The following is a 14,976-nucleotide window of genomic DNA, read 5'->3' as shown; positions in this document are numbered from 1 at the left end:
ATTGTTAACATCAAATTGGGATACAATAACGTATGAATAACGTCTGATGTCTAAACAAATCTCAATTTTTACCTTATTTTAACAAATATTTAATAAAAATTTATTCGGTGAATAATTAATTTGACGTTTTAGACTTGTCAATTAAAATCGCTGACATTATATGATTCAACTTCAAAATACCAGTAGTTGATTTATCGATTTCAATAAAAATTACATGTCAATTTGAAAAATTTTTCAATATTTTTATAGTTAGAAATCAAAAACTTGACAATTAACCCATTGATAATATCTCATTGAAAATACTAATAAAAATTAAAAAATTTACTCAAGATACATTTTTTATAACATATACAATACAAACATACAACCACCCTCTTAATTTTCTTAAATATTTTTTAAAAAAATTTCAAATAAAAAACATTTTCATAATATTTTCATCAAATAAAAATAAATTTAATCTTTTATTGTATATTATTTAATTTTTTTTTCTTTATTCTTCAACCAATTTCTTTACGGCCATTTTCACTACTACATTTTGTCATAGACATGTAGGTACATTTTATATATGTTTTATACAAAAAATCAAAAATTTACACACACATAAGTGCATATATTTCAACGTTTTATCATATTATTTCATTAAAATTATAATTATTATTTATTTAAAATATATATACATATACCTGTATGTATAAAATATATATATATCTACATATATTTTATTTTATTATTATATTTTTTTTTTGGTATAAATTTCATTTTAATATTTTTATTACAAAGAAAACATAAAAATATTGTTTGTATATTTTCAGTCAAAATAAATAAAAAAAATACGCAAATATAATATCAGATTCCATCATTTTGTGTACGGCCCATTTAAAATAGTAAAAAACCACATTTATAAATAATGAAAAAAATCAATTAATAATTTAAAATAAAAAACAAAAAAGAAATCATTATCATTTCAAAGAAAAAAAAATTTTCAAAAATTTAATTAATAACAAAGTATAAAAAAAAAATCATGTTAGAATTTTTTCCCCCAATTTTAGTAGAATCATTTATATAAAATTAGAAATTGTGAATTGGGTGCATTTCATACTTTTTAGTTGTAGAAATTTTTCACATTGAAATCTAGTCATCTTAATTATTTTTTCATTATTTTTTTTTAATATTTTTCTTTTTTTTAACTTTTGCTCTTAATTTTCTTCCTTTCATGAAACTTTTCATACATACTTTTGTATTTTTATTTGACACTGATTCTTGTTTTTTTTTTTTATATAAAATTGCTTTATAGTATGTAACGTAGTATAAAAATGTTTGCATTATAAGCCTATATTTTTGTATTTGTATCGCTAGTATACTTGTTAAATTGCTTTTTAGAATATGTAATTTTTAAAAAATTTTCAAAAACAAAAAATTGTGATAGCATGAAAATTGCATGAAATTTTTTTCAAGGTATTTGTAAATACATACATTTTTTTCGAAACAATGAAAAAAGACCGTATTAATAGTATCGGCCATTTTCCGGGTAATTTAATACTTATCATTAAGAAAAATTAAATTTTCGTGTCCAATAAGAAAGCAAATGTATTAACTATGTATTGTTACCAGCGTCAACATTTTTCGATTTGTATTTCTATAAGCAAGCAACTGTTTCCTTTTTTTAATGAAATAATGTAATAAATTTCTAAAAAAATAATATTCATTAGATCAATTCAACAATACAATTTCAATTGTACCATTATTCAACTTGACGTTAAATTTTGTAATTCACCTGAATTCTAACTGATTTAAACTATCATAAACCGGGATCTAATAAGCGACATCTATTGCTGAAGATCGAACTACATATGAATATTATAGATATTCAATATGACTGCGATATAACATTTTATAATATTTAATTTTCAAATTTCTAATTTCTAAAATGAATTCGAATTCTTCGACACACAATTTAAAATTAATAAATTCAACTTTTATTTATTTTTCGTAACTTTAAAAGTATATGTATTTTAAAATACATTGATCAAAAAATTATTTTTATTAATTCTGATGACAATTTTACGAGGATTAATGCGCTATTCCAATTTTTAAGTATGCATGTTTATATCTAACATATTATTATAAGTTTGTACTTGTTAAAATGTTATTACATTAATTTAAAATGGTTTATAAAATGCACTATAATCTGTTATTATAACAGCAATAATAGTAAAAATAACAACAATATATAAAGTAATATAAATAATAAAAATAACATTATGTAATGTTAAACACGATAAAGCATAAAAAAATAATAATAATCAATATAGTGAGGTATGGTAAAGGTGAGTTTTTTTATAATATAAAAGTTATAAACACAATATTTTTGTTATGCATTATTAAATTTGTAAATAATACAAGATACATATTATATCATATGCCTTAGATTTGCTTTTAAAAGCTTCAGAACAAACGAAATGAGTTTTAATTAGCATTTAATTGGACATGAATAATTTTACAAAATATATTTGCGTAATGTATATCTCCGGATTAGTATGACTATTCATAATGTACTTACAGTTACATTTTTTAATCCATTGGTATACGAAATAGGTAATTTTAGTGAATTTGGGAAAAATTTTCGCTACGACTTTCATTATTACCGATCACATTTAACACTAAGTTTCCTATGTCAAACTTTTAACTAAATTGTTTAGTTTATCTCCCAGCTGGAGAAGTGCAAGACAACTATTTTCAAAATGTGATTTACTAATTACATTTAGTGAAAAGGTGGGTTCAAGAAAATAGTAGCAATAGGCCATTAAATGATCTTAAAATTTAAAATAAATTTATACGTCATGACAAATTTTTATGTGCCGCCGACCTTTTTTCAGATCTCGCAAATAGACCCATTATTAAATTCGCTTTTATTATTTATTATTATTCGCTAATATAGTTTTTAATATAGTTTGTATTTTGATTTTTAATTGTCAAGAACTTTATTTTATTATACAATATCAAAATACTATAGAATTATATATGTATGTAAAGGCCCCAATATTTCTTAACATATTTATAAGCTTACTCATCAAAATCTTAAGTATATATTAACAATTAAAAAATAATCTTGAACAAAATTGAATATAAAAATAATTTAATTTAGATTAATTAAGATACATACACACTGTAAAAAATCGGTTGGAAATTGCTGATTACGATTACTCGTACTTACTACAATAAATGCAATGTACACACTATAGTAATTTAATTTTACTTAATTTGAGAGGAATTTCGCAGTTTACTTATATCTAGCGAATAAATTTACGGATTCATATTCCTAGTATTATTGTAGTAATTTTACAAGATTTTTTTTAGTGCATATTATAACTTAAGTGACGTAAATACTAAAGTAAATGAATTGCTTGACGATTGAAATAATAATGAGTGAAGAGAAGTTAGGAGAAATGTTTAACTATTAATTTCAATTAATGTGTTTAAAGAGATTCGTTTTTTGAACTGCAATTAACAAAAGATTCGTTCATAATCAATAGAAGAAAAATCAAAATTTAATAGTTAATTAAAAATAACGCCATTTTTTTTAATATTTTCTTAATACGAATGTATATGATTACTCCAACTTCTTTAAAATTTAGGAAATATTTTTAAGAAAAATTTCTGAAAAAATATCGAATAAAACTTAAAATCAATTTAAATAGTTTCTCTTAAGTATCATATTCAAATTTTTAGTTCGTTTTTATTAGTAATTATATATATGTATATAAATATTTTTAAGTTTTTTGATTTTTATTTATATGTGGTTTTTGTTTTTTGCGTAAAATTACGAAGAAAATTTTAAATAATAATGAAAAACCTATATAAATGTATGATGTCTATGTAACAATTAAATAATATAATTAAATATGTCAATGTGCATTTAATGCATGTTATGGAATATGTTATCATCTGCAAGCTACAAAATCTAAATAAAAATAATAATAAAACTGGAAACTTTTATTTAGACGTACATATATGTACATATATTAACCTTTTGTTTCATCTCACAGAAATATTTTATAGAAAACATGAAGTCATTTGTGACATTTTCAATTACCACGAAAATGAAACCAGTATTATACTTTAAAGTTTTCAAAGATTTTGTTAAAATTTAAAGCTTTAAAAAAGTAAAAAAATAATTGTTATAGATTCTTAGTTAAATAAAAGACGTAAAAAATTATTAAATATGCCTTAATATATCCAAAATTCCAAAATCCATTTCAACATTTCTTCACTAATTAATTCAGAATCTATAACTATTTTCACATTTAATTATTGTAAAATCAATATGAAGTATACGCAAAAGGTTAATAAATATAATGTTGTCACTTTTATTAACATTAATATAAAGAAGTATTAAATATATGTAGGTTATTTATTATTATTTCATTTGTATGCATTTATTTAAAAAAATATATGCTTCTCTATAAGAGGAATTATATTGTTATCATCAGCTTTACGACATTGTCTTTATCATACATTATGCTGTAAGGTAATTTCATTAAACATTTAAAAGAAAATTACTTTTCCTTAATATTCATTAATATTTCTAAAATTTTATCTATTTAAACTGTCAAGTTTTTTATACTTCAAAAAATATTTTGTTTTGATCTTAAACTGTCAAAAAAAGTGACAACTTTGTAACTATGGTATATGTTCAGAATGTAATTTGCCTGCTACGAACATTTTTCAAGTTAATCAACTATATAATTATTAATTTCCTTTACATTCCGATTTTTATTTTATGAATCAATTTTCAGAATTTATTTTATTGTTTTTTAATATGTTTTTTTTTTAATTATATTTAATAGTGCCACAGAAGGTGCGGACTCTCATACAGCATCTGGAGATGAAGCATTAGGAGAAGAAGGCAAAATTGGTCATGGTAAGTTTGAAAGTAATGTTAAATTTTCTTACAATTTACAAATATTTTAATTGCAAACATTTAAAAAAAAAAACAATGTTTTCTTAAAGTTTCGTTTTCATGAAGTTTTTTAATCAAACCTTATTTGTTTTTTATGTTTGAAAAATTTTCCAAAAAAATCAAATTAAAAAGAAAAATGAACGTGAATAATTTATTTTTGTTTTTTGCCGCAACAATTTTTTAAACGAATCTCGAAAAACTTTTATTCGTACATTATGTACATACATAAATTAAATGTTTGAATTGTACGTGTAAAAAAATTAACGTTTTGAAATATTAAAGACTAATATTATTTGAAAAAACGTTCGCAACTCATTCTTTCCCAAAAAATTTTCTTAATTCTAAAATTATTTTATTGCTACAAGTTATTCTGCAATTAACAAATTGTAAATATTGTAAAAATTTTTATCTCATATTTAATTTTCAAGACGACTTCCAAATCACAGACACTATTCACTAATATGTTACCAATTTAAAAATGACTGAAATAAACAAATGTCATCCTTTTCAAATGTTAAATTTATAATTTTATTTACATATATTTTTTATAAATATTTAAAATTCTATCTGCCTCGCATTTTAGAACCTATTAAAATATGTCACACATCTTCAAATTCTCTTAAAAGAGTCTTACAGTTCATATACATATTATAAATGAACTGTCAGATGAAATATTGAAAAAATCACAAAAACATTATTGGAAAAAAAGAAAACCACTCTCTATTTATAACCTCATTTAAGTCAATTTTATTAGCTCCCAATTTACAAAAAAATACATGCAAACATGGTGCGTACCCGTAATAAAAATTAAGTTTAATTATTTCATGAATGTATGTTAGGCTGATATGTGTGCTTATTAGGTACGTTTGTATAATGAAACAAAAATATTTGTGTGTATATTGTTGGATAATAATTAATAAATACGACTATCATTTGGACATCATAAAGGTAGCATTTAGTCAATAATGACCCTTTAAAATTGTTTCTTATCACTGTCCATATACAAAAATAGTTTTAATGTTATAGCAAAACCTAAAATAAAAATTAAAAATAATGTTCTAACATATAAAAAAAGAAACACAAAGGAAGTATGGCAAGAAAAATTGTATAGATTTAGTTATGTCCTTGTCATGTTGACGTGTGATTTAAGATTGTATTTACAATAAACAATAATATTATGTTCATATATATATGTATGTATATAAAATATTTTATATAAAACAAGTACGTTTACACACTCTCATATTCAAATGCATACATGCGAACATACATATATGAAATATATTATTTCTTATGAAAAGGAAAAAAAAAATTACTTTTATGTCAGCATTCAAAATTAATTTTATATGAAAAGGGAGAAAACTGCTGATTTTTTTTTTATTCTTTTTTCTATTATTTTATATTATAAGTTGTTTTATATACAAAATACAAAGAAAAAAGGAAAAATGTAAATTCTTGTATTTATTTGAAAACACATGCCAGTTGTTTTTTTCGAAGGATATTCAATATCGAATTTAATTGAACGAATGTGCTATGAATTTGTAGATGAAATTTTAAAAATATTCAACTTTCTACCATTTATTTTGAGAATTTTTTATACTTTATATATTTTCAATATGTAATATTATTTCTTTATGCATAATATACAAAAAGTAAACATACATACATATGTATGGACATATATATGAGTGAATTTCAATAAAATACACTTTAATAAGAAATACAAATTTTTCTTTAAGAAAATGTCGTTTTGTTTGTATTTATCGACCTCATTGCATGCAAAATAAGGAAGATATTGCAATCGTAACAAATTTCACGTGTCAATTTTTAGCAAAATAAAATCAGGTTCCAACTACTAGACTTTTATCCTTAAATCTTCTTGAAATTTTGTATCATACAGTAATGTTCATAAAACTCAGGACACTTTGAAAAATGTTTTTTGTTGTTAAATCAAAAGAGATACGGTATGGAGTTGTTTTGCACTTTATTTGTCGCAAATGTGTTCCATAAAATGAAAAAATTATGTCAAATTATTCCGTTTGCAACGTAAAGTCAATAATTTGCCCTCTACAAATAATGTTTTTTTTGGTCTTCTACACCCTGCAGCCCTTTTTGCCATTCATATTTTTATCATTTAAAAAAAATATGAGCATAGCTTTATATTTTTTTTCATTAATTTGCAACTTTTAAACTAATGCTAACTTCATACGCAGCATGCGCCCTAGTTTTATACTGGCACAAAAACATACCCAACACTGCTCTAGGACGATGATATCGTCTATCTCTTCTCAATCACCATATCCATAGTGAAACAATTAACAAATTTACTTTTACATCTAATAAGAATTTTTTTCACGAAGGTTGAATTCCAGAACTTAAATTTCTACTAAGAGTCAAATTATCTTTTTTGAATGATGAAAACATAGGTTTAAGGTCTTGAAATTTGAACAAATATTTAAAAAATATGCAATGTGGCTACGGTCACGTAAATTTTTTTTAAAATTGAATATTTATAAAACTGGTAAATAAGATATCCTTATTTTTATTTTATTATATATTAATATATATGTATGTGTTTACTGTTTATATATTCATATTGAATTTGCAAATTTGTACATGATGCAGGTTTAAATCAAAAAAGAAAGGTTTGTCTTGGATATTATAGATTTAGGTTTCAATTTTTCCTTTTTCTTTTTGCGTATATGAACATAAATTTAAAAATTGGAAAAATTATAAATTTAGTATATTATACTTATATAATATTTGATATTTTTTGAAAATTAAAAGAATCTGAATTAAAAAACTAAATTTCAAATATGTAAATTATATTTTTAGTGACAACAAAAGTAACAGAAGGTGCCAAACATTTCGGATCATTCTTATATTCATCTGCTGCTAAGCTTGGTTCTAAGGTTAAAGAAACTGCAAAAGCTGCTGTAAGTAAAATTTTTAGGTTTTAAGCACTAAAGTTTTATTTTTTTCATATTTTTAGCTTATTTATATTGCCGATATGACTGCTTTTTTAGAAAAAATTACTGAGAAATAAATTATTACTATAGTGAACTTGAAATCACTTCAAATTTTTATGTTGAAATAATAAATTACGCCAAAAACTTGAATTAGTTAAAAAAACATACCTAAATTTTAAGATCCTTGAAAGAAAACACTTCATTTACATTCAATCAACTTATTTTAAATTTAAGTACATGTAGTTAAAAAAAAAGTCAGAAAATTTATGATAACGATAATTTTAACTTAACAATTTTCAGAATTTTCACAATTTTTCTTCTATTTTCATTAATTGGTCACGTTTCTGTGGAAGATAACTAATTAGTTTCACTTTGCTGTTTACATTGTCATCAATAAAAAAACAGAATAATTAATATATCTAATGAATGATTGCCGTAATTTTACATTTTTCTACTTAACAATTAATTTAATGTCACAATATTTTAAAGTGCTTTTATTTTTTTAATACATTTAGAATAATTTTCCAATAATTTTTAAAAATTGGTACACAATTTATTTCACAAGAAGGGAATTTTTAAAGACTACAAAATTCGATTTCGCAATATTAATCATAAACAATATTTTTAGTTTTGAATTGAATATTTGATGTATTACAAAACTAAAAATTGATTATCTTAAAAAATTCGAACTACAAAATTCAAGATAAAAATACTAGAAAGGAATTTTTTGGTATACCCTTCTCGCTCTCCCTTTCCAAATTATAAAGGGAAAAATGTGAACTTTAAACTAATTATTTTGGTTAAAAAACAATTTATAAATACTGTCAACGCAAAAAGGACACGAAATTATTAAATTTATGAAATAAATAGCAGAATTTCAACAGATCATTTTTATTATTTAGTAGACCAAAAACTACACAAACCGGATGATGTTTTGCAAACTTTGGGTTTAATTTTCTTCATTCCGGTTAAAAATTTTTTATGAAATATTCATAAACATTCACATTTATGTACTTTTGAAAAAGTGATGTGTAATAACATACATAAATACTTGTACATTTTTTACACATTACGTGCAAATTCCGTAAATTTTTTCTCTCAAACTAATGTATATATATACATATAGGAAAAAAAAAGAAGAATTTTTAATCCTAAAGTAGAATCTTAATTTTTCATCCTTACTAAATACTTTTTATAAAAAGTCGAATTATAAAAAGATTCTTAAGACCTTGAAAATCTTTTTTAATATTTTTCTTCCTCTTTTTCATCAAAAATTCTTTTTTATTTTCATAAAATTTCTTTATCATATAAAATGTAATACCCAACTTAAATATAAAAATTTAATTTATATTAAAAAAACTCAAATTTTAAACTTAATTTTTTTAAAACAAAAAATAAAGTTAAAAGCTAAAAAAAGTATAATATTTTCTTTTATACTCGAAACGAATTAAATTTCATTTTGTATCTTATTTTAATTTTATAATATTTGTTTACGACTAACGTCATCAAAGATTTATTAATAATATATGCATATATTTTTCTATATACGCAAATATACACGATTATGTATAATACATTGTATATGGTTATATATTTAATAATGTATCTCATCTCAACTGTTTAATATAAATATATATAAAGAATTTATTTGATCCTAAATAATAAGATATACAGAAAATGATCTTTTCTATTCTTCGAGGTTATTTGAACACCTTTTTTTTCCTTTTTTTTTATGTTTGCTCTCACTTTTTCTATTCAAATCTATTGTGTTTTATTAAAACGTCCTCTAAATGTTCTCATATATATAAGCAAAGACACATAAGTATGTATATGCGTATTGTATATTATGTTAAAGATTTTAAGAAAAACAAAAGATAAAAACAACTATAAAAAAGCATATAGAATTAAGAATATGTAGGGAGAAAAAAGTTTCTACACTTATTAGTCTCTATATGCCTTCTGAATAATTTAATAGGTTAGCTCTTAGACAAGGAATAAGAATAGCTTTAACAAAAATGTCTACAGGATATTAATGCGGTTATATTTATTATAATAATAAGAAGATTTCTTTTTTTGCTAACAGAAATACACCTATGCTTGGTACATTCTATTTTCAAAATATTTGTATGTATAGTATGTTTTTATTTATATATTAAGTACATTCAATAAAAGTACATACAGTGATGAGTTGTAATTGACAAGAACACGAGTATATGTTGTTATCTATTTGTCAACTTTCAATGCGATTTGTTAAAGGTTTGTTAAAATTTACAAAAAGTTGGTCAGTGCCACGTTTATAAATCTTATAATAGGAATTTTAATAACATTGTATTAGAACACAATTGACCTTATAAGTGCTTAATTGAATATGATACAGCACAAACTTCTACAATTTCGCTCTCTTCTACTGTATTTGGGACATTGTTATAATTTCTGCATGGTGCTTAATAAAATAATTCATCTATCTATAGTTTTTCAGCCTTTTAAAACTTGCTGCTACACTAAGATTTTATTGAACAGATTTATATCTTTTTGAAGTTGCTCTCCGCCATTCTTTATCATTTCATTTGAGATTTAGCCTATACCCGAGGCGTTTCGCGTTTATATTTTTTTAACTTATTAACATTAATTTTCATTATAACAGTTGTAAACGAGAACGTTCCACCTTGATATATTTCATAGTTGTTTGCTTTGATGTTTTCTATAACTACATTATTGTAAAAATCGCAAAATTATTCTTACTTATAAAATTATTCTTATTAAAAATTCTATTCTTCGAGTATATTTCTTTTAGGTTTGTTCCATTATTGTTCCTTGCTCATTAATATTATTTCTTTCAATTTTTGCTGCGAGCGGGTTTCCTATGGATGTTTTGTAGATGAATTTGCAAACGATTCGGTGATGTATTTTTCAACTATTTTCGGGTCTCTTGTAGCCTGTTTGGGCGTTTTGCACAAATTTTCATTGCAACCAGGTTGTGATCCGTTCTAACATTTGCTGAAGATAGAACCTACATTTGCTCAATCATAATATAGATATATGTGCATTACCAGAATCCAAAAAAAAGAGTAAATGTTGTATAAATGATTAAGGTTTCTTAACCTCCTTTGCAGAAAGAAGTATAATTTTCAAGCATCCGATTTTCATACTATTCAGTTTCTTATTTTGTTTCTAAGTTTATTCCTTAATCGTTCCTGGTTTTTACCTTTGATTCTACCACTGTTATTCTATCACTGTTACCCTGCAAGCAGGTTGCTTGCCTTACTTAATCGGATTTTGTATAAGTACCTCGAGTAGAATGTCATCTTAGATAACGTAAAATGGTCTTGAATAGATGATGAATTTCGGTTCAGCTCTATATTGCGCTACAACCTATTCCTGTGAACTAATTTACTCACCCCCTTACTGTCAAGAAAAACTTTAAATTTTATAAACTTTTTTAAATCACATTTTTTTTTAATATGTATTATAAATATATAACAATTATTATTATAATATTTTTAGCCAATTTTGGATACATTTAATAAAGAACAAGATGCATTCATTAAAAGTCAACAGAAACCTGGTGAAGGTACTCTACCATGGGTTGGACGTTCTAGTTCAGAAAAAGTTAAAGAAGAAATATTTGCATTATCACAAGATCGACGTAACTTTGTTCGAGCACCGCCAGCAGGTGTTGATTTTGAATTCAGTTATGAAACAGCATATCCTACTGCCACTTTAATAATGGCGGAAGATCCAGCTTTGGAAAAAATGCGTTTTGAACTTGTACCTAAAATGTAAGAAATTTTATAAAAACTTAATTATTATGTTTTTGTATTTTATATGTAACAAATCAGGGAATGTAATGTAAAATAACAAATAACCAATATTTAAATAAAATTTATTTAATATATTGAATTTTTTATGTGAAAATTCTCAAATACTTATATTTCATGTTTTACCTGTAAATTTATCATATATCCACTTTATTTTATTTTCCTAGAATTACTGAAGAACAATTTTGGAGAAATTACTTTTACCGTGTATCACTAATTTGTCAAGCAGCTGATTTAGGAACATTGGGTAATGATGGAGGGCTAGGACAAGCCTCAAGTGAGGACGGTAAGTGAAAAGTTAACCTTGATTTGAATAAAATGTTCTTTTAAAAAAGAAACTAAAAACAACCAATTTTTTTATTTTTATGTTAAGAAAAATTTTAAATTTAAAAAAGCAATATATATTAAATAAAAAAATAACCTTTAAGAAAGATTCAAATATTTTTTTTTTGGTTTTTGTGAAAAAAAATAAATCACAAATTTAAAAATATTTATTTTTTGTTTTGTTGTTTATCTCTTTTAATTTCCTACTCTTAATTTAATTCATATTTTAAATTCGAATCAAAATAGTTAATAAACAAAAAAAAATACAAAAATTAAATAAAATTTTTTTATATATGCTTTTTAAATTTTTACTAATTTTTGTTACTGGAAATTTATTTTTTGTTAATCAAAAAAAAAGCCAAACAAATATTTTTCAATAAATTGTATTTGTTAAAACAAAAAAAAATTTAAACGTTAACTTTAAGTGCAAATTTTGTTGTTCATTATTTATTTTATTTATAGTGAATTTAATTGTTTCTTTCTTAACTTTCCTAAAATTCTATATTATTATAAATAACACACAATAATTTTTGTTATAGGTATCTTTTAAGAATATCTATATATAGGTATTATATACATATAGTATACTCTGCAATAAGTAAACAAAACAAATTTTCAATTCATGTTTTATATAATATTTTTTATTTATTATATAAAATCCTTTATATTTTTTGTTTATCACATTAAAAATTTATCACATTATAATTCGCCCTCCGGATAATTCATAAAAATGTTTCAACCGTATTACATGTTACATGAATTTTGAATAACATAAAAAATAACCGGAAATAATATTATCAACTTTTGAAAATTACATTTTCTAAATATTAAATTTCAATTAAAAATTTAATTGAATATCTTTATAAGTAAGTAAAAATTTCAATTTCGTGTCATAATATATTTTTTATTTCAATTTTATTTCTTCAAACGCACAATATTTTGCTGTTCTATACGATTATTCCTTTTAGTAAGTATAGAATTTTTTATTTGAATTCTCAATTAACAAAATTATTCAATATCTCGTTATGCATTTGTGGCGCCCTTCTTCCTGTAATTTAAAATTTTACAATGAATTATTTTCGATTTAAAATAGCCGAAAAAACTATGTAATAGTCAATATTTTCTACAATTGATTAAGCGAGATTGTAAGGAAAACAACAATTATAATATTATAGTATATGCATTTTTGAAACGTAAAACATTAAAATCAAGTTCAATTAAGTATTATAAATACAATACCATAAATATTTGTAGTAAACGGTAGTAGCGCTGCACAATAAGCGCACTCATTTTATTGTGAATTATTTTGTGATAAAATGTATTGAAATTTCTTTAAAGAAAAAAAAAATAAAATTAATTTTCTTAAAATATTTCTAAAAAAATGTTCTACATTTTCTTATATTTTATTGGTTCAGTAATTTCATATTTCAATATTTTAATTTCTTCATTCAAAAAAAAAATAAATACTACAATATAATAAATATTCTTTTATGAGATCAAAAGTAAATTAAAATATATACTTTTTCTTTCTAAAATAAACTAAATTCTACTCTACATATATATGTATATACGTATATGTATATTTATATATTTATGTTTATATATAAATATATACAGAAATATATATATAAATACATATATATGTGCCCTCGATAATACTAAGTATAATTCATTTAAAGTAAAATTGTTAGAGTATTTATAGGTGTTCAAAAAGAATGTTATTGTTATATATCGCTTTCAAATCGGTACAAGCCTATATTATGGTATATATATATATATATATATATATATATATATATATATATATATATATATATATATATATACGTTATGTATTATGTATTTATATAAATATAAATGTAATATTTTGGAAATTATATGTATACCTAATATATACAATCAAAAGTAACATTTATGTATATGTTTACTTTGTCATATATAAATAATAATAATAAAAAAAAACAATATATTTTAATTGTTATTAAAATCCAAAGGATAACGTCATACAAAAAGATATGATAATTATTGTTGAATCATTACTTTAAAAGGTATAAAGATATAAGGTTAACTAGTTTATACCTCAAAAAAATTTTTTTTTTTCAATGGTTGATAATTTTTCCGAAATATAATTTTTTTTTTAATTGGAATATAATTCTACGACTTAATCGTTTATTTATATCGATTTCTCAGCATCGTTTACAACGTTTAAAAAACAATGTTAAATAATTATAGCGCTAAATTTTATAAGTTTACCAAAAAATACTTCAAAATGAAATCCTTTGAATATTCACAATTTGCAATGTAGTTTTCTCTTTTTTTTAATTTAAAAACTTAAATGTTTAAATAATCATTCCATATTTATATATGTTATGTACTTCAATTTAAGTTGGAATATTTTATCGATCTATTTGAAAATTCAAGATTATGATGATTTTATAAAATATTAAAAAACAAACTGATATCTATTTGTGTCGGTTCTTAAATTTGACACATGAATTCGCGTGAAATCAAAATTTAGTGAGACGAAATATTAATAATTTTATATTAATGAAAATATTAATAATTTTCATTTTAATCACTATACTATATCATTTAATTATCACTATATTTTAATTTTTATTTTTAATTTATTTTTTTAAATGAATAAGTTAAACTATGGATTTTAATAGCATATATAAATAATATATGTGTATGTACGTATTTAAATGGTAATATTTCACATATATATACATATATTTGAAAGATATATATATGCATATATACTTTACATGAATACCAATTTATGTATGTGCGTATAAACATATTATTTATTAATTACATAATATATTACGTTAAATTGAAAATACAAAATATTCATGTTCCTTCTTTAAACGAATACTTCTCGTATTTGTATGGAATATGTAAT

General features: G+C 22.1%; 1 protein-coding gene across 6 annotated transcripts in view; it reads left to right on the top strand.

The window, feature by feature from the left end:
* LOC129616216 (synapse-associated protein of 47 kDa) overlaps positions 1-14,976 on the top strand; it is a 93,664-nt gene that overhangs the window by 56,802 nt on the left and 21,886 nt on the right. For all 6 annotated transcript variants that reach the window (XM_055531728.1, XM_055531730.1, XM_055531729.1 and 3 more), the window contains exons 3-6: positions 4,848-4,921; positions 7,796-7,896; positions 11,434-11,708; positions 11,915-12,033. In XM_055531728.1, the coding sequence (XP_055387703.1) occupies positions 4,848-4,921; positions 7,796-7,896; positions 11,434-11,708; positions 11,915-12,033 (569 nt within the window). The remainder of the gene's footprint in view (positions 1-4,847; positions 4,922-7,795; positions 7,897-11,433; positions 11,709-11,914; positions 12,034-14,976) is intronic.

Source organism: Condylostylus longicornis, unplaced genomic scaffold (assembly GCF_029603195.1).
Source record: "Condylostylus longicornis isolate FDR11 unplaced genomic scaffold, ASM2960319v2 ptg000163l, whole genome shotgun sequence".
NCBI classification, from domain to species: Eukaryota; Metazoa; Arthropoda; class Insecta; order Diptera; family Dolichopodidae; genus Condylostylus; species Condylostylus longicornis.
This window is presented reverse-complemented; position numbering and strand designations above follow the sequence as displayed.